General features: G+C 41.0%; 2 protein-coding genes across 2 annotated transcripts in view; one reads left to right on the forward strand and one right to left on the reverse strand.

Moving 5' to 3' along the window:
- Nucleotides 1–685: 685 nt before the first annotated feature.
- On the reverse strand, nucleotides 686–2,328 carry hexim1 (HEXIM P-TEFb complex subunit 1). The gene has a single exon (XM_079564172.1). The coding sequence runs from the start codon at nucleotides 1,943–1,945 to the stop codon at nucleotides 893–895; it is 1,053 nt and encodes a 350-aa protein (XP_079420298.1). The 5' UTR covers nucleotides 1,946–2,328; the 3' UTR covers nucleotides 686–892.
- Nucleotides 2,329–5,503: 3,175 nt separating this feature from the next.
- Nucleotides 5,504–22,257, forward strand: part of plcd3a (phospholipase C, delta 3a) — a 37,201-nt gene continuing 20,447 nt past the window's right edge. Inside the window, exons 1-2 of the mRNA XM_079564403.1 lie at nucleotides 5,504–5,915; nucleotides 19,803–19,970. Of these exons, the coding sequence (XP_079420529.1) occupies nucleotides 5,825–5,915; nucleotides 19,803–19,970 (259 nt within the window). The 5' untranslated portion in view covers nucleotides 5,504–5,824. The remainder of the gene's footprint in view (nucleotides 5,916–19,802; nucleotides 19,971–22,257) is intronic.

Consider the following 22,257-nt stretch of genomic DNA (forward strand, 5'->3'; position numbering starts at 1 on the left):
TTCTGCTGACACGAGCTGCGTGCTTTCGCTCAGCTGCTCCATTTCCTGTCTTTTTTTTCTTTTCTTTCTCTTTCAACACACTTCACAACGTTTCCAACAGAATTCAATGTTTTATTTGAACTCATCTTGAACACACAACTGTTAAAATGTTGACTGTGGGATTAATCTTGTAAAACACGTTTGCAAGGTGAACCGACGCGCTTGTTTTTTGGAGGAGGAAATGCCGCATGTGTTGCTCAAATCGATCAGCCAATATTTACCAACTTTTACGCATGAAACAAAATAGTCTAATTTTGTCAGATACAGTCTTTATATAAAAAAAAAGAATAAGATTATTATTTTTATTTTTAATATGTACAGAGCTTGCAGATTTTCAACGGGACACCCTTGCAGTCCAAATAGAAAAAGAAACATCTCGTATTGCATCGCCTCAAAGTCATCATAACAATCGGATTACAGAGAATAAGTGACTTTAAAAGAGCTCTATGTCATTTTTACTTTAAAAATCCTTCCATCAAAACGTCTCTCAGGCAAAGACTCAAGACTATGTGGTTTAGTTTCAACTCATCTGACAGTGAGTTAGAAAATGGCTGTCACTGACAACAGCCCAGTCAAAACAAAACAAAAAACTAACATTTCAATGTAACCCTAAAAGATCAGCCATGAAACAATAATTTATCTGCATGTGGAAGGTGGCAGGATTTGGGAAACAGTGGCTCAAAAAAAACTTATGTAGACAAATTAATGCTCAGATACAATTTTAAATAGAACCTCTCGATTCAACACAATGGCACAATAGTCCGATTCCAAAAAAAGTATTTCAAAGTAAAAACATTACATACAGCCCCTTTAAAAACGGCAGCAGTCCGACGTTTGTTTATCTCACGTGCTGTCAGTTGGCCGCGGGCTGGGTCTGCAGGAGGAGCTCGCTGTTCTGGGCCCTGAGTCTCTCCAGCTCGCACTCCAGCTCGCGGAGGCGGGTCAGGCTGCCCTCCTCCTGGGGCTCCACGGCCCTCCTCAGCCGGTTGTTCTCCTCCTCCAGGCGGGACATGCACTTCTCCAGCTCCAGGTACTCCTTCACCAGCTCCTGCTTTGTCATGTTCTGGAGGCTCTCGACGTGGTACATCTCGTAGGTCTCGGAAAAGTCCCTCTGGAGAAACTCCCCCCCGGAGTTTCCAGGCCTCCCGATGCCGTCGCTGCCCTCCTCCTCATCCTCTTCGTCGTTGTTGTTGTTGGTTTCCAAAAAGTCCTCCTCGCTGCCAGTGTCCTCCAGCCCCACGCCGACCCCGGACTGTCTCCTCAGCCCGCCGCTCTCCGTGTTCAGGTCCGGCTCCTCTCGATCGTGCTCGTCCATCAGGAACTGGGTGGTGTTGTAGGGCGCCACGGGGAGTCCCTTGGCGAACATCTCCTCCCTGACCCGGGACGCCCTGGCGGTCTCTCGCTCGTCCAGGGCTTTCTTCTCCTCCCAGGAAAGTTTGAAGTACGGCTTCCAGTGGCGCTTCTTTCTGGAGGTGCGGCGCCTGTGCCTCTTCTTGCCCCCCGCGCGCGTGGGGTCCAGCCCGGTGTCCGAGTCGATGTGGTGGTCCCCGTCGCCGTTGCCGTGCTCGGAGGCGTGGCGGCGGTGCAGGTGGTGAGTGCCGTCGGGCTCCGCGTGAGGATGGCACTTTGAGAGCTCGTTTCCGGCTGCCAAGTCACGGCACACCCCCCTCTGTTGTGCGCCTTTGCTTTGCCATAACTTGTCTGTGTTGATATCCCCGTCCTGCCGCTGCTGCTGCTGCTGCTGCTGCCGCTGCCTGTCTCTCTGGCGGCCCCTATCGTCGTTCTCGGGGCTTGCGCTCTCCTGCTTGCAGCTCGGGGGATGCTCCGAAAGAGGGTCTCCGCTACTCCCACCTGACGGGCTGCCTGGAGTTTTCAGGTGATGGCTCTGCTCCGATACCTCTGACATGCCGGCGGTCTTCTGCGCACCTCTCTTAAATCATCTTCACGCGCTTGCAATCGAGCCCTTTCAAGTTATCAAAAACTTAATTTTAACTAAAAAAAAACAAAAACAAAAACTTTGTCCAAATATGATAAAATAACACTATGAGAATAAACTATCTCTGATGAAAAGTAAACTTCGGAATACGTAAACACTTGTTACTCCACCAAGGGTTTGTCAAAGCAACTGTCGCTAACTATCATTAACTATTTCGGTGCTATTGAAGATATCGTTCACTCAGAGGCCGCGTTTCACCGTCACAACAAAGTCCAGAGTGCTGCTGAAGAAGAGGGAGCTCCCCTTTATATACCAGCTCCGCCTCTACTCGCGCGCATGTTACGGCCTGCTTTGACGGTTGCATTCTGGGACTTGACGTTCCCGCTTACGCCGAGCGCGAACGGTCAAACGCCTTCTGAACTGCAAGTACCACAAGGCTAGAGTTATTGACGGGCGTCTCAACCAATCATCTTTTAGAAAATTGGCCACGATTAGGGCCAGCCTCCTCTCCGCTGATTGGCCGAGAACTCCACTTTTCTGTTGCTAAGCTCGTAGTATTTTTTCATTGGTTGACTCAGTTGTCAGTCAGACGCACGTAATCCACACCAAGAAAGCAGTCCGGCGCATTTTGTGGACGTAACCATTTGCATCTACGGGGATGAGCGTAACACAAATGTCTGTTAATTTATCATCACGGTGTAAAAGTGTCGAACTTACAGAGTGATCTCCCGTTGGCGAATCAGACAAATGACAAGACCCCGTTTAGCTACAACCGTAATCTTTATCAATTCCGACAACAAACGTGAGGTCTTGCGACACTCCCCCCGTTTTTAAGTAAAATGAATGAAACCAATCGCGGAAAGTAGTACGATTGTGGCGTTTGTGCAATAAAAACGATCCATTTAGTTGATTTTGTGACTGGGCGCGTTGCTTGAGGTGTTCTGGCTTGAAATGCACGGCGTTTGGGCGAGAAAGACTGCATGAAATTCATAAATTTTCCGCATACGGTTTGCGCGGAGTGATACGGTGTGAGGCAGAGACGGGGCGAAATACGGGAGCACCGTAAACAAACGGCATTTACAGTCGAGTGGCCGAAGCAAGTGCATCTGCAAGTTCTTCGTTGTCCAAGGGAGGGTCGAGCGATCTTACACTCGGTCAATAATCCTGTTTTCCACTGGACGGACTGGTGTAGATCCGTTTTGGACCTTTCCGAGCGACACGTTTTTCTTACAGTGTTATTTCTCACGTTACACTGATGTTTCGTGTCGCTGTTGCGGATAACTGACCTAGCTAACGTTAGCAAAACGTTAGTTAGCAAGCGAGCGCCTCGTCGTTACGCTCAAATGCAAATAAAAGTGTTGATCTTTATACAATGTTAAACAATAAACACACATTCAACTTGATAAGTACGCGATATACGCGAACAAATCGCCATAAATAACCTTTGATGATACTCCGTTTCCTGCGTTATGCTAGTTTAGCTTACGCGTAATGCTATGTAGCTTACAGTGTTGTTGCTTTAAACACGTATATTACGCCTCACTGTGAGAAATAATGATAGCTAGTATTTACGATTGTGGTGTAGAGGCACGTAAAACAATACTTTACTAAATAACGTGTCTAGTAAACCCACGATAACCCCATAATGGTTACTTGACTTTCTGCTAACTAGGCCAGTCTGTTTGCATTGGTGTCGGTCTATTTGCTGGAGCACAATGTTTCTTTTGAGGACTCCGCCTTTGGGCTTTTAACGCCAGTCCTTTTGCTACAATTATTCACCAACGTGTGGAAAAGTGTTTACCATCGTTAAAAAATAAAACACTCTGAGGTGGTTTAAAACAACGCCGCCTGGCTTGCTAATCCAATAAATCCATCGCAATAGGATTTTTGTTCCAGGTAATAGACGGTACCTCGCTGTTGCAAGGAAGCAATGAAGCCTTAGTTTACTTTACAGCTTATCAGCATTGTACCTTATATCCAACTATTGGAATAGATATTCGAAAGTCTTATTTTAATGTCTCAGTTTTACATACAAGATTGTGTGTTGACGCTTTTCTTCACTCAAATGACCTAAAATATACATAATATATGGTTCCTATTAGTAGTACACAATATTAACTAGCCTAAATAAACAAACAACCTGAAGACAAGTTTTGTATTTTATGAGTTGTCATGTTTAAGTGGTCGTGAGTCCTTAGTTTGCATTTATCATGCATGCAAAATGTGTGGTTGGCAGCATACTCTTTGATAAAAAATTATCTGCTTCAACTATCAAAATAATAGATTATTGTGGGACCCCTTGATGTGAGGTGTGTACTGGACTCGCCTAGACCTCTGTGTTAAAACTAGCTATCCAATAGCTCCAAACAACACTGACTTACTGTTTCTACTAATAGAAGCAGGCAGAGTTTCAGCTCTGGTAAATAGGCAGGCTCAACTGGGAGTCCTTTGAGGAAGAAGTGATATGTTACAGTTAATGTGAAACCTAATGACCACGGAGATTGAGAAATCATTTTGAAGGTTTTCCATGTTCTCAAATCCAGGAGAGGTGCAGCCACAGAACCAGAGCAGCTCCTGCATAGATCACAGCTTGTGAGGATTAGCAGGCATGACTTAATCTCTCTCCCTGTCTAGCATGGCTGTTGCTGCAATTGAGTGTAGATGAAAGATATAAATTATGGGCACCAGCAGTGGTTCTTTTAGGCATTAAGTGATAAGCCACACCAAAGTGAGCCTCTACAAGAACTGTGCATTGAATAGAAATACGTAACTGATTGCAACGTCTAAGCATCTCACCAAACCAATAATCTGAAAGTGCCCCAGTGATTGTAAGTAAGCAATAGCCTATTACATTGTAGGCTTTTATATCCTGATTGCTCATATGGATCCCACCTCTCTCAGAAGTCTTTACAATAGTCCATACTTTTATCCAGTCTTTATGCTGACGCCCAGATCTACTCAAGTGTTTCCAATTGTGTCAATGTCAACCATTTTGAAAGCATTCGTGCAACAGCATGGTACTGCATTAACTGAGTTGCACATAAAAAGATTGTTGTTTTGGGTGTTCGCTGGCAGTTTCCTTGTTTGGACACCAGAGAGCGCTATTTCATAATTGATTGTCATTAAACTGCGTGTGTTGATCCATTTCCTGAATGTGGTCCTGTGATTTAAGCCCCGGTCAGCCTCACACTGTTTACTCAAAAAAAAGCTGTTGATTTGACAGTAACTTCTTTGCACTTTTGTGTAAAAACTTCAGGCTTAGTCTTTCTCGCCAGGTTGGTACGACGTGCACCTTTTTGAAAAGACAGGATTTTTGTGTGTGGCTATTTTTGTTTTCCCTGACGTCCTTCAAATCTTGGAAAGAGCGTTGCGTAAAGTTTCAGACATTTGTTTATTTCTTTAAAAATGATCTAGAGCTACAAGTTTATTATTATTATTTTTTTATTTGTTACAAAGTTACTGAAAAAACGTTATCTCATTCCGAACTTATGCGGTGTTTTTTACCAGTGCCGGTGGGTTGGAGAAGTTTTGATGTGGGGTGCGTAAATGTGCGGCCGCTGGACTCGTATTACGCACCGATATGAGGAGTGGGTCGGACTGCGGTGGAGGAGGGACTTGTGGGACATGTGGACTGGAGTTGCCGACTGAACTTGCCTCAACTGTTGAACTTAGTTTACGTCTGTCTGTCTGTCTGTCTGCTCGGGGTGTCTGGTCTGGCGCGCAAACACACGGGCACCTGCAACTCCGGGGGTACGCTGCTGTACTTTTTTTTTTACACAGAGCAGCTTAGCACCGCTGCTGCTGAGAAGTTTGCGGTTAAATCACCTGGACCTTCTGTGAGTTGCTGCAATGCTGGGTAGCGCTAAATCCCAGGCCACCAGTGCCAAAGAGCAGAAGAGGAAAGTGGGCGACAAACCGGCGGACCCCATGAAGAAGCTGGGTAAGCACTGCACTCAAACTGGACGCTTTCGTATTGGGGTGCAAAACTGTATTTTCACCACACATTTTCGTCTCAAAGCATCTTATATGATGAATTTCTGTGAATTTATGATTATTATTTGTATTTTAAATGTGCTGTAATAACCCATTTTATGATAGCACGTCTTATTATAGGCTGCAGCTTTAAAGTCGTTTTTTTCCCTCCCAGCTGCAACAGGTAGAACTCTTTATCGTGATTAAATGTTGAGAGGGAAAAAAGTAATATAAAACATTTAATATAAAATGAAGTAACTGATATCTGTGTCGTTAATGATACCATTAAATGTGACTAGTTCGAGCCACTGCTAGGAATGATGAAATAGCGTGTATGACTGAGATTGGTCATTGATATCTGAGTGTGACCTTATGACAGATTTTTATTTTTAATGAGATTAGCAGGCCACTCTACTGTTAATCAAGCTTACTCACAGTTGCTAAAAGGTGTAAGTCATATGCATTACTATAGTAGAGATTTAAATACTAATGCCACTTTTGCTCTTAAGCTTTTCTCCATCAGACCAGCTCCCTTTGCTTGACTTTAAGAACAATGAAGCTACTGTCCACTCCTGTCTATTGTTGTTTATTACAAAATTGTAGGTATAACATTAGATTAGAGCTTGCCAAAGCATACTTCAAAGAAAAAAAAATGTTCTTGGACTGTTGTAGGGAGGTATGACTCCTTATCATACAGTTGAAATGGGAGGAATATATGACTAAATGAGCTTTACAACAAAGTGCAAGTCTGATCAGTGGAATTGCATTAGGCAGAGCATCCATAGTAATAACCTAATGTATGTACAGGTTATTATGCCGTAATTACATTTAAAAATGTAGGTAAACGACTAAACGTAGCCTACATTGTCTTAGAGTTGACAGTTTTTGTTGCTGATCAGGAGACTGACGGGCCGCTGACGGACACATCTCATGCAGCGCTAACGGGGAGTGAATGTGGGTGTAGCTGAAGTGCTCATGTTTTTATGGAGAGCTTGGATTTGCCCTGCTGTGATTCAGGCTCCTAACCATGTCCATCTCAACCTACTCCTTCTCCCAAAATAGACACCTCACAGCAGCTTTAGCAACACCCATAGCACCTGTTAAAATGGCTGGATGTCTGGGGCAATCTTAATGCATAGCTGTGCAGTTGTAGCTGGGGCATCGGTGACACGATGCCGGTGCTGTAAATCTGGTGTGGGGACTTAGCTGCTTTACAGGAACCAAAGAAAGGCTGGGTCAATTGTAAGTTGCATAGAGATATGGCTGGCTTGCAGTGGTGCATTGGGAATGTAGGTCAACACGCCAAATATACACATTGAAATATGGTGAGCATTGTTATGTCATAGCAGTTTATGTCTCTGTATTTGGTTAGTTTACTTATAAATAATGGAAACGTGAAAGGCTTTAGGTTTGTATTTATTGCAATGTTTTATTGTCTAAACAAAAGATTTAGTAGCAGAGATTTCACATATTCTTAATAATATCAGTCAAAGCAAGTCAATGAAACCTTTGGCCTTCATATGTAAAACTAGGTTCTATAAGGAAAGGTATTTGGTGTTACAGCCCACTTATGCCTATTATATTATTAATAGCCTCATTCTGTGATTGTTTTTGTTTCCAACTAGGGCTGTAACTAATGATTATTTTGGTAATCGATTAATCTACCGATTATTTTTACGATTAATCAATTAATCGCTTGGCTGTGAAAGGTGCATGGAATGATGAAAAAAAATAATTACCATATAAAGCTAAAGTGGCAGCCAGAGCCGCTGCTGGTCCTTCTGGGGCCCTAAGCAAAAATCCACACGGGGCCCTACAGTTCACATCCCATGATTATTCAACGAAGAGTGAACCCATTTACAGTCAAAACAGTTCATTAGTGCAGGGCAGAAGTGGAAAATAATTACCTCGATTCAGGCCCCGTCCCTCTGTGTGAGAACCACTAACCACTAAGCCACCGTGAGACTGGGATTTAGGACTACTATAGTCTATTTTCCAACTTTTTAAAATGGTAAATGGTCACATTCTCTCACCTCTGGTCCCTGACCCACAGTTTGGAGAACCAGAGTTACTGTAAGTAACTGCGCGCATGAGAACCGTGTGGATTCAACTCCTCTTTGAGACAAAATAGGCTCGAACAACGCCTTGATTAATCAGTGTAACAACACTGTAGTTCGACTGAGGACTTGAGATCCATACGCAACTTGCATAGTTTGCCTATGGAAAAACTGGCTCTGGTGGCACCGCTTGAGGAGTACAGTCACATTAAAGGTACATTATGCAAGTTTCTATGCAAGACAAAAAAGTGCGTATTTGACTTTGTAGTGACCAAGTGGCTGTATGAGTGGTCAGCATGGCGTCTTTACTTTCAATCACTGTGCTCTCGAGGACGCTCCAGGATTGATCCACATTGATCCAAACAATTGATCCTTCTATGAAGAGATGCCACCTGTATCTATCAGGACAGGAGGAACTTAATTGTCCAATTTCAAATTTCACTCTCTCCTCACTTCCGCAATCTTACAGACTATCCCTTTAATGTCTGCTCTTACTGTACTTAGTGTCATCACGTAAGGGCCTGTAAGCAGATAGTTCAAACAAAGTAAATGTTTTGCTCATCCATTCCTGTGGCTCCAGCACCTGTCAGGCCGCGACCTTGGCCCTGACACAGTTATGCTAAACCTGCGGGACACTACAGGGTTACGAAACTTGTAGCTCGTAACTTTCCTTAAGTGATGGATTTCGTAAGTGTCCCAACTAAATTTGAAAGCCTGGTCTGCGCTGATAACCGGACGAGACCCACACCCCTCCCATTACTGTGCCCTGTGTGTCGTCATAAATCCACCAGCTGGCCGTCTGCAATGCTGTTCATTCTACTTTACCCACAGAGTCGTCGCACATATCTGTTCCCGTCATGCGATGTTGGCTCGTTCTAATTGGTTTAAGGTTTCGCTTCATTAACGGCAAAGCCCCCAGTGTGAAGTGGCACGCCTGGACTCTGACGCTGCCTTTTTGTTGGTTTTAGATAAGTCTGTTTAAATCTCAGCAGCGCTCACCGGCTTTGTGCACACAGAAGAGAAAAGGGTCCAACGCCGAAAACCCGAAATGCTTTTTCTCTCTCACTCGTCCATGCTGCTTTGCCACACTGTCTGCGCATTTCAATAATTCACATGAGCAATCAGAATGTGCGGGAGGTATTGTGAGAGCTAGAACGGAGCAGGTGCAAGTGTATTGTCAGCTAGCTCCTACTTTCACTTGAAAATGAGAAAAAAACAGGCACTGTAGCTTTAAGAATTATGGAGAAACCTGGCTAAGAGAGAAAGCAAGGACATTTCCTCCAAGATATCTTACATCAGATATAGCAGTTTGGAAGTAGCCATGGAAAAATCACCTCTGTCCAAGGACCTCAGGGAGGGTTCAAGCTGTGTTTTAAATGTTTTAAACTCTGCTACTAAGTGATGCCGCTCTTTCATTCAGGCTCACAACAAACTGTCGCCTTGACCAGATTTAACGGTTTGGACGGTTCCCAGGCTCTTACACTTAAGCACCTCAGATCATGTGCTCGGAGGGGCCTCATTTTAAATCATTTGCCTTACCTCTACTTACGGTGGAATAACACTTCCACTTTTGATGTAACAGTCCCTCAATAAGATAAATGTGACTTGTGTTTGTGCCACGGTTTCAAGAAATAGGGTTAGCCTACTGGGCACAATAATTAAACTGAGAACTATAGGCCTATATTTCATCAGTGTTGGTAAAGAGGGAATGGATACAAAGTGTTGCATGACTTTTATGTTGAGCTCTTAAAGGGATATTTCAGGATTGTTGACATAGGGCCTCATTTCCTAGTTATCCAGAGTGTTGCTGATTTCTGGAGATAGTTTTTTTGGAATTCATATTTGAAGAGATTCGTGGCGCTAGGCTAGTGCTAGGCTAGCGCACTTCTACGGTATCAGCTAGCCTGAATTAAAAACTGTCTGAGTCGCTCCACAGAGCACCTGAGGCAAATCACTTATAACCTCAGACTAACCATATAAATGTCTGTGTCGATAGAATAATTTTTGGAATATAACTGACCTTGCATCACATGAATGATCGCATTTTGAGGGACTATTTTCTAGCAGATCTCTCTGCTAGAAAAGATAAGTTATAGATAATTATCAGATAAGTTATTCTAAATGCAGAATGGTTAAAAATATTCTATCAACACAGACATTTATACGGTTAGTCTGGCGTTATAAGTGATTTGCCTCAGGTTTACTGTGCTTGGGTCAGACTGTTTTCAATGCAGGCTACTAGTTACCATAGACATTCGCTAGCCTTGCAGTAGCCTAGCGCCACAAACTAGGGATGGGCGGATCGATACCAAGGTAACGATATATCGATACCAAACGGCTACTTTTTAAGTATCTATATTGGGCAAAAAGTATCGATACTAATTTGCATATGTAAAAAGAAGGAATTGTCAACCCAAAAGGATGATTTATTTCTTTGTTCTGAGCCAAAACAGTCCACAACAACAAAGGATTGAACTGAGCCAGCCATATCATTCTGGTTTAGGTTCTGTTTGTCATTTAAGTATTAATTAAACATTTTGTTTATGTATTTAATTTCACATTAGTATTGTTTAATTAACCAGTTAAAGTAATATAATTTTAATTGACCAGTTAATTATATAAATAACCAGTTTTAGAAATGTATATTGATTGAAATACATTCACCCATATGAAATGACCAGTATCGGTATCGGTATCTGTATCGACAAAAATGACCCCAAAAGTATCGGTATCGTATCGATTCCAAAAAATGTGGTATCGCCCATCCCTACCACAAACTCTTCAAACATAAGAACTGCATGAATTACAAAAAAATATCTCCAGAAATCAGCAACACTCTGGATAAATAGGAAATGAGGCCCTATGTCAAAAATCCTGAAATATCCCTGAGAACTATAGGCCTACATTTCATCAGTGTTGGAAAAGAGAGAATGAATACGTTGCATGACTTTTATGTTGAGTTCTTAATTGGCTGCATATTTAAAATCACAGCATACCAGTGACTCATGGTCAGGGGAGAATTCTTTTACCTGAAGAGAGATGCTGTAATTGTTGAGGGGAAAATATTCTATCATTAGACATACTGTTGTTCACCTAAGGGAAATGTGCTCCTACCTTCTTTTACATCTTCATCTCCTAGATTTTACATCGACAAATAAAATGTCTGCAGTTTTTCTTTTTATATCTGTGACCCATTTCTGCAATGTTCTTTTTTATTCCTAACAGAATCGCTGTAGCAAGTGATTTTCCCTTTCTGTGTGTAGAGATTTGCATTTTGATTTGGCATGGATTTCACGAGCAAAGCAAACGGCAGAACGTCACCTTTGAAACCTTGCATAATTTGTTTTCCGCCACATTTGACATTGTCCACTTGGGCTTAAATGAGAACCACCTTGAGAGATTGTAACATCATACTACTACTGTTGCATAAAAACAGTCATAAAGTGTGTAGGTGCTTTTATAAATGTTTTATTCGAACATTTATTAATGAGATAAACCATATTAGTGAAGCAATTCCAGTTTTACAATGGTGACTTGGCCAACAGGAACCAAGAAACAAGCAACGACATGACTGGCAGACATTTCGGTGGCACTATTAGGAAGGTTATTTTCTCGGTACTCTATTGCTTTCACAAGTCGTAGCTAAAAAGAAAATGTATGAATGAGAAAAATGATCATTAATATCAGTCACTGGGTCCATGATCGCTCTGTACAAGACCAAAAATATCCTCAAAAACAAAATAATTTTTCCTCTATATAATAGTATAGGCATTTAATTAAGAATGCTGTGATGTCACCTGCAACCCAGCAATTGCAGGGGTTTTACTGAGGCTATGTGAAATCCAGCATATCGAAATTAGCTGTTGAAATACATGTTGTAAACTTGATTATAAATGTGTCCTTGGGCAAGACACTTCACCCCAGTTGCCTCCAGTGTCTGTGTACATTGGTGTATGAATGAGGGAATTAATGGTTGACTGGTTCCTTGAAGTGCTTTGGGATAGAATGATAGAAAAGTGCTATATAAGTTGAGTCCATTTACCATTGACCATTTCAATGTTTTGCTGTCCTAAAGGAGCGGCCAGCCAACATATGGATATTTTGCAATATTGGCTATTCGCCAATATCTCAGAAACTGAAAGTAATAGATCTCCACAGTCCTCTCCAGTCCGGAAGTAAAATTCCCCTTGCTTTGAGACCATATTGATTTCAAATATAGTCTTTAACTCCGTAACTACGTCAGCTTGGGCTGAATCCAGCTCTGTGGTTATAAAGCGACCACAAAGTCAGATGCAAGTGAAAAAAGCAAGTATGAGTATATCTAGTTTACGAAAAAATACAGTTTAACTGCGGGCCTTCGTCCTAGAACTACATTACCCAGGATGCTCGGTAGTCCCATGATCTACTACAAGAATTTGATTGGTGGAGCCTCACGTTCCCACACGTATTTATTTATTGTAATGTAGACAACATATTATAAACAATTTAGTAAAACATAATGCAGGCAGATAGTTGACGTTTTATCCATATCTAAAACTGATAGTAAGAAAAAACGTCAGATGTCAATCAAAAAAATGATCCCAACGATCCAATTAAACGAACCACCGATCATTTTTATTCCAATTAGCAGGATTCAGATTGTTTAATAGTGAAATAATATAGAACTTTTATCTGCAAAGTAAAAGAAACTCACTGTGTTTGCTGAAAACCTCGTTGCCTTGACCAGCGCGCGTGATGTCGCAATGGTTCTTGGGATACGGAGTTTCTATAGTCAGGAAGTGAATTATGTCACAGCCTTGTACCTTTGCCTTTTCTTCAACATTATGTCTTGTTTTTGAATTGAAATGAAACATTTTATGGTCACGAATTGCTACATAGCTGATTAACTTTTGTGGTGTCGTTAAAGTCTTAATATTAGAATTTTGGGAAAATCGACGGTCGTGAAGACAGGGATTTTTTTGCTTCCGGACCGGAGCAACAGGACCGCAAAGGGCGGGACTGTGGAGCTTTACAGCGACTTCCCGTTTTTAAAATGAACAACCTCCTAGGCCTCAGGGGAGCTGAGAAACATTGTTGAAAATTTAGTTTGTGCACCTAAGACTGTATTTTATATATTTTATGTTGCAAAGTTTCGCTTATAATTTCAGAACCATAAGACGTAGAGACCTATGTTTTTTTTGTTTTGGCATATCGGCATCTGTGGGTCAACATACCCAAAAATCGGCATCGGCCTGAGAATCACTCATATCGGTCGACCTCTAATAAAAAGCCTATCATTTGTTACATTTCTCATCCACAGCACACTTGGTCCAGTTCTTTGTTCGCCTTTTCTCCTATAGCCTCTGCCCATCGTGTTTTGGGACTGTCCTACTTGCCTGGGCTCCTCTCGAGGGGACAGCTGTGTAAAAGGAATTTAATTGGCCCATCACCGGACCGTGCGAACCTCAGCTATACCTCCCCTCTCCTTAAGTCCTCTCTGCCCATGTGCAGGATCCTTGCAGGACGTCTCTGGTGACAGTTGTTATGCTGATAGAAACGTGAACCGCGTCCGGGGAGAAGATGGCATGTGGGGCTCAAAATGGAGGACTCGTGACCCTCTTCTGGAGTGTTTTTCTGTTTTGGAAAAGGCCCCACTGCGCACAATGTTGACGGAAACCCAACATGCCGTCCAGCATTCATCTGATTGTTTATTGTGCTCTCAATATGGTTCTAGATTTCAAAGTGATGTCCCGCATACAAAGCATTTGACCTTTAGCACACTATTGCCTTGAGGTTTGCCTGCGTAGCTTCCCAGAAACAATAGATGAATGCTGGCATTTAATATTAATTTGTAGATTACTCGTGTCAGCATGTTTTTTTTGCCAGCATAAGCCTTGTTTTCTTCTAACTCAAAGGAATACTGGATTTCACTCATTCACTCAAAGACTCACTCTCTCATTAATTCAATCAAACCTTTATTTAGAGTTTTATCATTTATTTGAGCTGAAATTAACTGTCTGTAGGGCTCTGTCTCAGGACTTTCCAGGCATCAGAACTTATATTTATGTCGGGTTTCGGCACCAATTTTTTTTTAAAATACTGATAATACTTGAGTTTGATACCATACTGATATTGTTTAATTGTCCCCTACCCAAATAAAAAATGAGGAATAAACAGTGTCAACAATTACACCTTCACACTTCACTCTTAGTGCATGTTGTGGTGTTTCGGTACGACTGGTATTTTAAAAAGTATTAAAGCAGGTACTGAAAAAATTTGCTTTGAGGCAGACACTGTCTTTCCACACTGAGATATGTTCTGAGCTTAGACGAGTTGATGTGTACCTGTCTGGTCTTTACGCATGCGCTCAGTCACGCAAAAAGACTGAAGATGTTGTTAGCATTTAGCCTCTCCTCCTCTCCTCTATGGGGCCAAACTGGGGTGAAGTTATATTGTAAGGCGTAACAACACCTTAGGAGCACTTCAACTTTACTGCACGGACGTCAAAGTGCTCTTTTTATCTACTTAGAAAATCGACATGTTTAATTTTGTGTAACTATACTTGGATCGTGTAGCTGTTCACATAACCGTATTTAAAGAGAGAAAATGTGGAAGAGCTTGATCGCTTTTAACTTCACCCCCGTTTGGGTCCATAGAGGAGAGGAGGAGAGGCTAAATGCTAACAACAAAATGTTTTTGTGTGCCTGAGCGTAAAGACCAGACAGTTACACATCAACTCGTCTAATCTCAGGTAAGAACATATCTCAGTATGTAAAAACAGGGGTCTATTCCTTTAAAGCAAGCGACTTGGTTGTTCCACATCAAATAAATTATACAGAAATACTCTTTTATGGAATAAACTAACATTATTGTTCTGTTTGCTGGTCATAGGGATTAATATTTTAGTTTGGGTTTTGAAAACAACAGCAGCTACAAAGATTGAAGGGGTAGACATAAACAAGCAATAGCATCAGCCTATTCCTTTGGGCATTTTTATATATTATTTTCTTTCTCTAATAACTTTTATCCTTGCTTGAAAAAACAACAACAATGGCTGAAATGATAACACTAAAAAGTATTGTTCGGGTAAACCAAGTATCATTAAAGTACAATAGCGGTATCGGAAAAAAATGTAATGCTCCCCAGCCCGACTTATAAGCTTTATCACTTCTAAGTCATAGTAAATTGAGGAATTAAAGGATTTGCGAACAGAGTATTATTTTAAACAAGAGACGCACTGAATAGACTCTGCCACAAGTCCCATTCAATAAGGTTACACTTGACTCTTATCAGATGAATAATAAGTAAATGATTATGACGAATTAATACAGTAATTCAGTAAATAACCTCATCATGTTCTTCACAGGAAAGGCATGCAACATTCAGTAGTGTTATAGTGAGCACTCTGGCCGCACTGCTAAGGCCTGCATTGGACCTTTTTGTGTTTTGTTTGCATGGTCTTGTGGTTTTCCCCGTGTGCACCCCCACCTGTTTTCCAATTCGGCATTTCCCAAATCTAAAAGTTTCTCGACTGCAGCTTAAAGCCAATAGGTCAGTGCCACGGATCATTTGAAAGCTAAGACCTACAAAACTGATCTAAATTGATTCATTTCCGTGCGCTGTGGCCGTGTTATCGTCACTTTTTCATCACATTTTTGTTGCTCTCGTATTGCTCTTTTGTAGTGTTTTCATCACATTTTTCCTTTTTTGTCACTTTTTCATCACATTTTTTGTCACTTGTTCATTCATTTCGTCACATTTTTGCCACTTTTTCAACACATTTTTGTTACTGCTTTTCATTGTTAATTTGGTCTCATTTTTGTCACTTTTTCATCATTAATTTCATCGTTTTTTGTCTCTTTTTCATCATTAATTTCATCATTTTTGTCACTTTTTTATCATTAATTTTGTCACATTTTTGTCACTTTTTCATCATTAATTTCATAGTTTTTTGTCACTTTTTCATGATTAATTTTGTCACATTTTGTCTCACATTTTTGTTACTGCTTTTCAATGTTAATTTTGTCTCATTTTTGTCACTTTTTCATCATTAATTTCATAGTTTTTTGTCTCTTTTTCATCATTAATTTCATCATTTTTGTCACTTTTTCATCATTAATTTCGTCACATTTTTGTCACTTTTTCATCATTAATTTCGTCACATTTTTGCCACTTTTTCATCGATTTTTTGTTGCGTTTTCATCACATTTTGCCACTTCATTTTTGTTTCTTCTTTGTCACTTTTTGGACACTTTTTTTGTTCAAGAAGCTTTTAAATTTGGGTAATGCCGAATTGGACAAAAATGTGCTCAGTTAAGATGGAGGTTAAGAGCTTTACCTACCAACAAAAACATGCTGATTGGCAACAAACAACATTATTATTATTGTACACATATGTAACAAATCAATCTCTGTATCTTCATCTTATGTAAACAATAAGGAATGAGTATTTTATAAGTTTAGTCTGTTTGTCACCAATGCCCCTTGTCTAATTCTTCAGGACGGGATGCACTATCATTTAAATCACCTAAAATACAGCAGCCTTTTGCCGCCAACATGATTTTCTGCACAAGAAAAGAAAATGCAGCTACACAGACACTTCTTGTATCAAAAATGCCACAGCTAACGACAGAAAAGAATCTCTTGTTTGCGATTCTAAACGTTGATGTGCTGGGTTGAAACACTGGCGGGTGTGGAGGCTGTGGCGAGGCTTTGGGCACTGACCTGCAGTTAATCAGACCCTACGCTCTGCTGTGGGAATGCGGTAACAGCTTAGAAAAACAAGGGTTGTTATGGACCCCGGCCTGGCAGCGGGACTCCTTTGTGTTTTAGCCCAATGGGAAGATGGCTGCACCCACTTAGCACAGCCTGAGCGGAGGAGGAGCTAATTGCTTTGTTTTGGGGCCTCTCTTTTGGCAGGGAAAGTAAAGTGAGTTTCCCAAGTCCGAATGATGTAGCCTATATTACTGTATTTCTGTGAGCCGTCTTTGAGTGTCTTGAAAAGCGCTATACAAATAAAATGTATTTTTATTATTATGATGATGATGATGTTCTTAGCAAGATGGCTGCAATCTTAAAACATTTGTTATTTTCTCTGGGGTGGCCGTCAACCTGCAATGATTCCCATTTTGATTTTGGCACAAAGACATGTCTCTGACGACTTGTAGCTTCATTATGTAAAGATTATTATAATGTTATTGCCCTCGTATCAGCAATAGACTTTTTTGTTTGTCTGTATCTTATTCATTGAGTCCAAATGTGACAACTTTTCTGCACAGGCCCAGATATACAGGGGTGCACCCTCATTTTAAAGGGACGAGATGCAAGTTGGTAATTTTATGCTCACTACTGCCACCTCAGGTCTTACGCGTAACTGCAGGTTCTATATTAAGCTTGTCCATGACGGCGCTTTGGAGGATTTTAGAGGCAGTTGTGGTGAATAAGTCTGAGCTCATTCTACACATTAGGACACGGCCGGAACATGTAGGGGGATGAAAATACTTAGTTTTAACATTTTTAAACCTTTTAAAATGTTTGCACCCTCAGTTTTAATTGGATCCCGATGTAGTTTAATAGCAGCATTCTCTATTTGCACCCTTTTGAAGTTCTGACACACCCTCAGTCAGTTGTGGAGCCGGCGCTGTTTCTGCTTCTAAAACTGTCATTATTCTAAAGGCAAGGCAAGTTTATTTGCACAATTCATACACAAGGCATTTCAAAGTGCTTCACAGTTGCATAAAATTACAAAAGGGCAGATCAAATCAATAAAACATCAACATAAAAATGTATCAATTACAGTAAAAGGCAAGAGTGCAGATAAAATACTTTCAGTCATATACACAAGTAAAAAGAACTATTTTCTGCCTGGATTTGAACATTATCAGAGTTGAGGCCTGTCTCACATCCTCGTGAAGACTGTTCCAGATTTTAGCTGCATGAAACGTATACGCAGCCTCCCCGTGTTTAGTCCTGACTCTGGGAACCACCAGGAGGCCCCTCCCTGAAGTTCTCAGGGCCCGAGATGGTTCATACGGCTGTAACATGTCAGAGATGTACTTTGGCGCTAAACCATGAAACGACTTGTACACAAGCAGAGCTGTTTTAAATTCTATTCTCTGAGTGACAGGAAGCCAGTGCAGAGACCGGAGCACTGGACTAATATAGTTGTATTTCCTGGGTCTTGGCAGAACTCGAGCAGCAGCGTTCTGGATGTACTGCAGCTCTGACAGTGAGCAGCCGTTACAGTAGTTTAACCTGCTGGAGACAAATGCATGGATATAAGTGTCTCTAAGTCTGGTTTTGACACTATTCTGATCTTAGCAATGTTTTTTCAGATGGTGAAAAGCCGATGATGTTCTTGCTTTGATGTGGCTGTTTAACTTCAGGTCTGAGTCCACGATTACTCCTAGATTTCTAACCTGATTTTTTGGTTCTGTAAAGATTGAAAACAGCAATAAACACTTGAATCCTTGTCAGGCAGTGATTTGACTGTGACTGGGAAGTAAAAGTTGCTTTGATGGACTTGAAAGAGAGTAATGAAAGGTAATGACCCTTCCACTGTTGGTCTTGTGATTGGGTCGTGAGGATTTAACCATTTAACTCAGAAAAGATCTTTTATATAAGGTTCATTATTACACTGACCCCAATGCTTTGGTCTGGCGCCTCTTTATGTCGTGAAATGAAGCAAAACATAATCCCTCATGCTACACACTCATGGTGGTTGGTCCTGGTTTGACCTTGGTTTAGTCTCGGTCCCTATGAGTATTTTCTGGGTTTAGTGCTGACCCGGTCTTGGTGGAGTCACTTCAAAAATTAAAACAGGGAAAGAACAAAAGGCTTTCTCACCATCATAATCACTAAAATCACTATCATTACAAGTTGAAATGTTGTGTGTCTTTTTTGTTCTAACTTCCCAGGGTTTGCTTTGTCTTGTTGAAACCTGCAATAATCCTGGCTCTCAGCAAAGTCTTTACTTTGCCAAGATACCAGGCAAACCATACTCGGTTGCCTTAGATTTATTTCTTTTAAGTAACAACACTGGTGTCAGGGCAAAGAAGGCCTCCTTTCATGAGTGGATGTGGTTTTGTTTAAATAGGTTTTATGAGCCACTTTTGGTGTTCAATGTATTTTTCCTTTCATTGATTCCTGCAATGTCCACAAATGACGCACAGATGTTATTGCCCTTCATTGGAGTTAGATCTGATCTAAATCCACAAAGGCACATCTATGTAATCACTGTTAAGACGCCCTGGAAAGAGCACTGTTTGTTGATGCAATGTAGGAGTGTAAACATGAATTATGATGAGGCATTACTCATTTTAAACTCCCACTGCATGAAGAATGAAGGACGTCAGGACAGATTCACCGATAATGTTTAAGTGACAAAGTGTTGTACAGCAGCAGCAGCAGCTTCTCTCTTTATTTTCACGTCGAACAAATGCTAGACTTACAAGGAGGAGATCAAACATACTGGCAAGATGAGACCTGGTGCATCTTTATTACTGACTCATGTCGTTTATAGATTATGTAAGTATATCAAAATAATATTGTTTTTGGGAAGTACGGTCTTTCAGTTTCAGATTAATATACCGTACCTTATCACATATCACACTTCCTCCATTCTATTGTGTTCAGAATAACTCGATTGTTATTGCAATATTAGGTGATGCTATATCCAAATCACAAGAAGCCACAATATCATCTCACTGGGATTTACAGTTTTGCCTTTAATGGAACATAAATATAAAAATATTCTAATATGGCAACAATCTCATGACCTGGCCCTATTCTGAGTGAATGTATTTATTGTGTTTCCTCAGGGCTGGTGGAGAATACAGACGTGCAGTGGATGATGCAGGGCTGTAACATGGTGAAGGTGCGCTCGTCCCGCTGGCAGAAGAGCAGACACCTCCGGCTCCTGGAGGACGGACTTACCGTGTGGTGCGAGTCCACCAAGAGCTCCCGCAAGGCCAAGGCGCGGCAGACCTGTGAGTACCCGAGCCCGGCAGTGTGACGGAAGTCAAAATCCCATTCAAAATCTCCATGTAACATATTAAAGAACAATGAAAGCCAATCAGCTTTGTGGTAAGTCATGGACATAAAACAATTAGATAAGATAAGATAAGATAAGATAAGATAAGATAAGATAAGATAAGATAAGATAAGATAAGATAAGATAAGATAAGATAAGCCTTTTATTGAGCTCACAATGGAGAAATTCGCTTGTTACATTAATCTCTCAGAAACGGAATAGACAAATCTAATAGTATAATAATAATAAAAATAATTATAGTAAAAAGAGGTATCTTATATACAATGAATACCAAAAACTTAAAGGGGCAAAAAGTATAACAGTAAAAAAGTAAAATAAATAGACTATAATAAAAAATGTCAGTATTAGCGGTGCAGGTTTACATCATAGTGGAAGTGGTTGATAAAGTGACGCAAATAAAGTGATGTAGATACAGACATTATTGCACATAGTTTTGCAAAGAGGTTATTGCACATGTTACTTTACAGTTGTGTTGTACAGTCTGACAGCAGTCTGTGCCTCAGTCTGCCACTGAAAGAGCTGCTCAGCTCCTCTATTTGGTTTTAAGTTATAAAGCATACAAATTATAAAAGCAGTATATTTTCTTGTAAAATATCCACTTTATGGTCAGTAGTTACCACATAGTTGATGAGCTTAAAGGAACAGGCCACCATTGTTACATTCTGAGATATGTCCTTGCCAGAGCTTAGATGAGTTCATATGTACCTGTCTGGTCTTTGTGCCCGTGGAAGAGCGTGGTAGCTTCAAACTTTAGTCTTGTTTGGAGCTATAGCAATACACTGGAAGAGGCCAAATGCTAACAACATCTTTGGTCGTTTTGCGTGACTGAAGGCACGCACAAAGACCAGACATGTATCATATCAACTTGTCTAAGCTCAGGCAAGAACATATCTCAGTATGTAGCAATGGTGGCCTGTTCCTTTAAGCCTTATAGTCAAAACAATACGAGGCGGCACGGTGGTGCAGCTGTTAGCGCTCGTGCTTCACAGCTGGGTTCGATTCTCACCTGGATGGAGCCTTTCTGTCTGGAGTTCGTATGTTCTCCTCATGTCTGCGTAGGTTTCCTCCGAGTACAGCGGCTTCCCCTACCCCTAAAACATGTACAGTATAATAGGCCAGGATGAATGAGAGTGTATTTGAGTGTGGGACAACAGATCCAAATTAGCCCATGGCTGCAATCCAGAGTGTCCCAACCAAATAAACATAAAAATATATATATATTCTACCAATGGCTTGCACGTGTATTGTGTTTTATAAGCCCATGTCATCAGTTTCTCTTTCTCTATTGTCCTGGGTGGTGGGTGAAGTGTCTCGCCCATGGATTACAATGGCAGTTATGTCCAAGAGTACAAAGGGAGTAACGTTATTAGACTCTTAAATATTAGACTCTTAAATTTTTAAGTCTCGAGATTTTCAGTGGGATTTTTACTTCCAGGACAAGGCTGTTGAGTTCTCACCTCTCAACAAGAAGGTTCTGGGTTTACTCCTGTATATTAGTCCTGACATTTATAAAGACCCGTGACGACAGATTGAACAAAGTAAGATTGTGATTTCGATTAAATTGCCTAGCACTTGAAAAGGGGGATGGTGAGCTGGTTCAGTAGATTGATAAACGCCATTATTCAACACCTACTGCCTCTTCAACCACCACCAATCACACGCTCACAGCTTTAGTCATAAATAACCAATGTGGGTTCAAGGACATAATGACATTACGCAATACCACTTTGTGAACAAAAGGTTAATAAAGAGCTCAAATATATGTGTTTCTTGAAGCCATAGCAGTAGAATTAGTAGACAAAAAAGAAAACAAAAACAAGTGTTCCCACCCTCTTGGCTGCTCGGAGATTTGACTGTTTCCCCCTTACTGTGGGGGAAGTGATAACAACAAACTGTGTCATGTGAGATTTGATCCTGTGACTTTCTGGATGGAAGGCCAAAGCAAAGCAAGAGCAGTTGCCCTGGCAGAATACTGTGACAGTAATGCACAACGAACCATGTTTCAAATGAAATTCCTTCGTAATCCTCTGTGTCCTGGAAGGAATTAGGAAAGCTGCTCAGCCATATACCTATATGTGCAGTGCTCTACCATCCTATTGACTGGGGGCAAGTTGCTTTAGTCAATAAAGGTCAATAACGAAACATCGAGCTAGTTTAATCTCACTCATTTAGCTCATTCTGGATCACAATCACTTTTTTTAACTGCTGCACTCTCAGGCCAA

This window comes from Gobius niger (assembly GCF_951799975.1).
Source record: "Gobius niger genome assembly, chromosome: 10".
In the NCBI taxonomy this organism is placed as follows: Eukaryota; Metazoa; Chordata; class Actinopteri; order Gobiiformes; family Gobiidae; genus Gobius; species Gobius niger.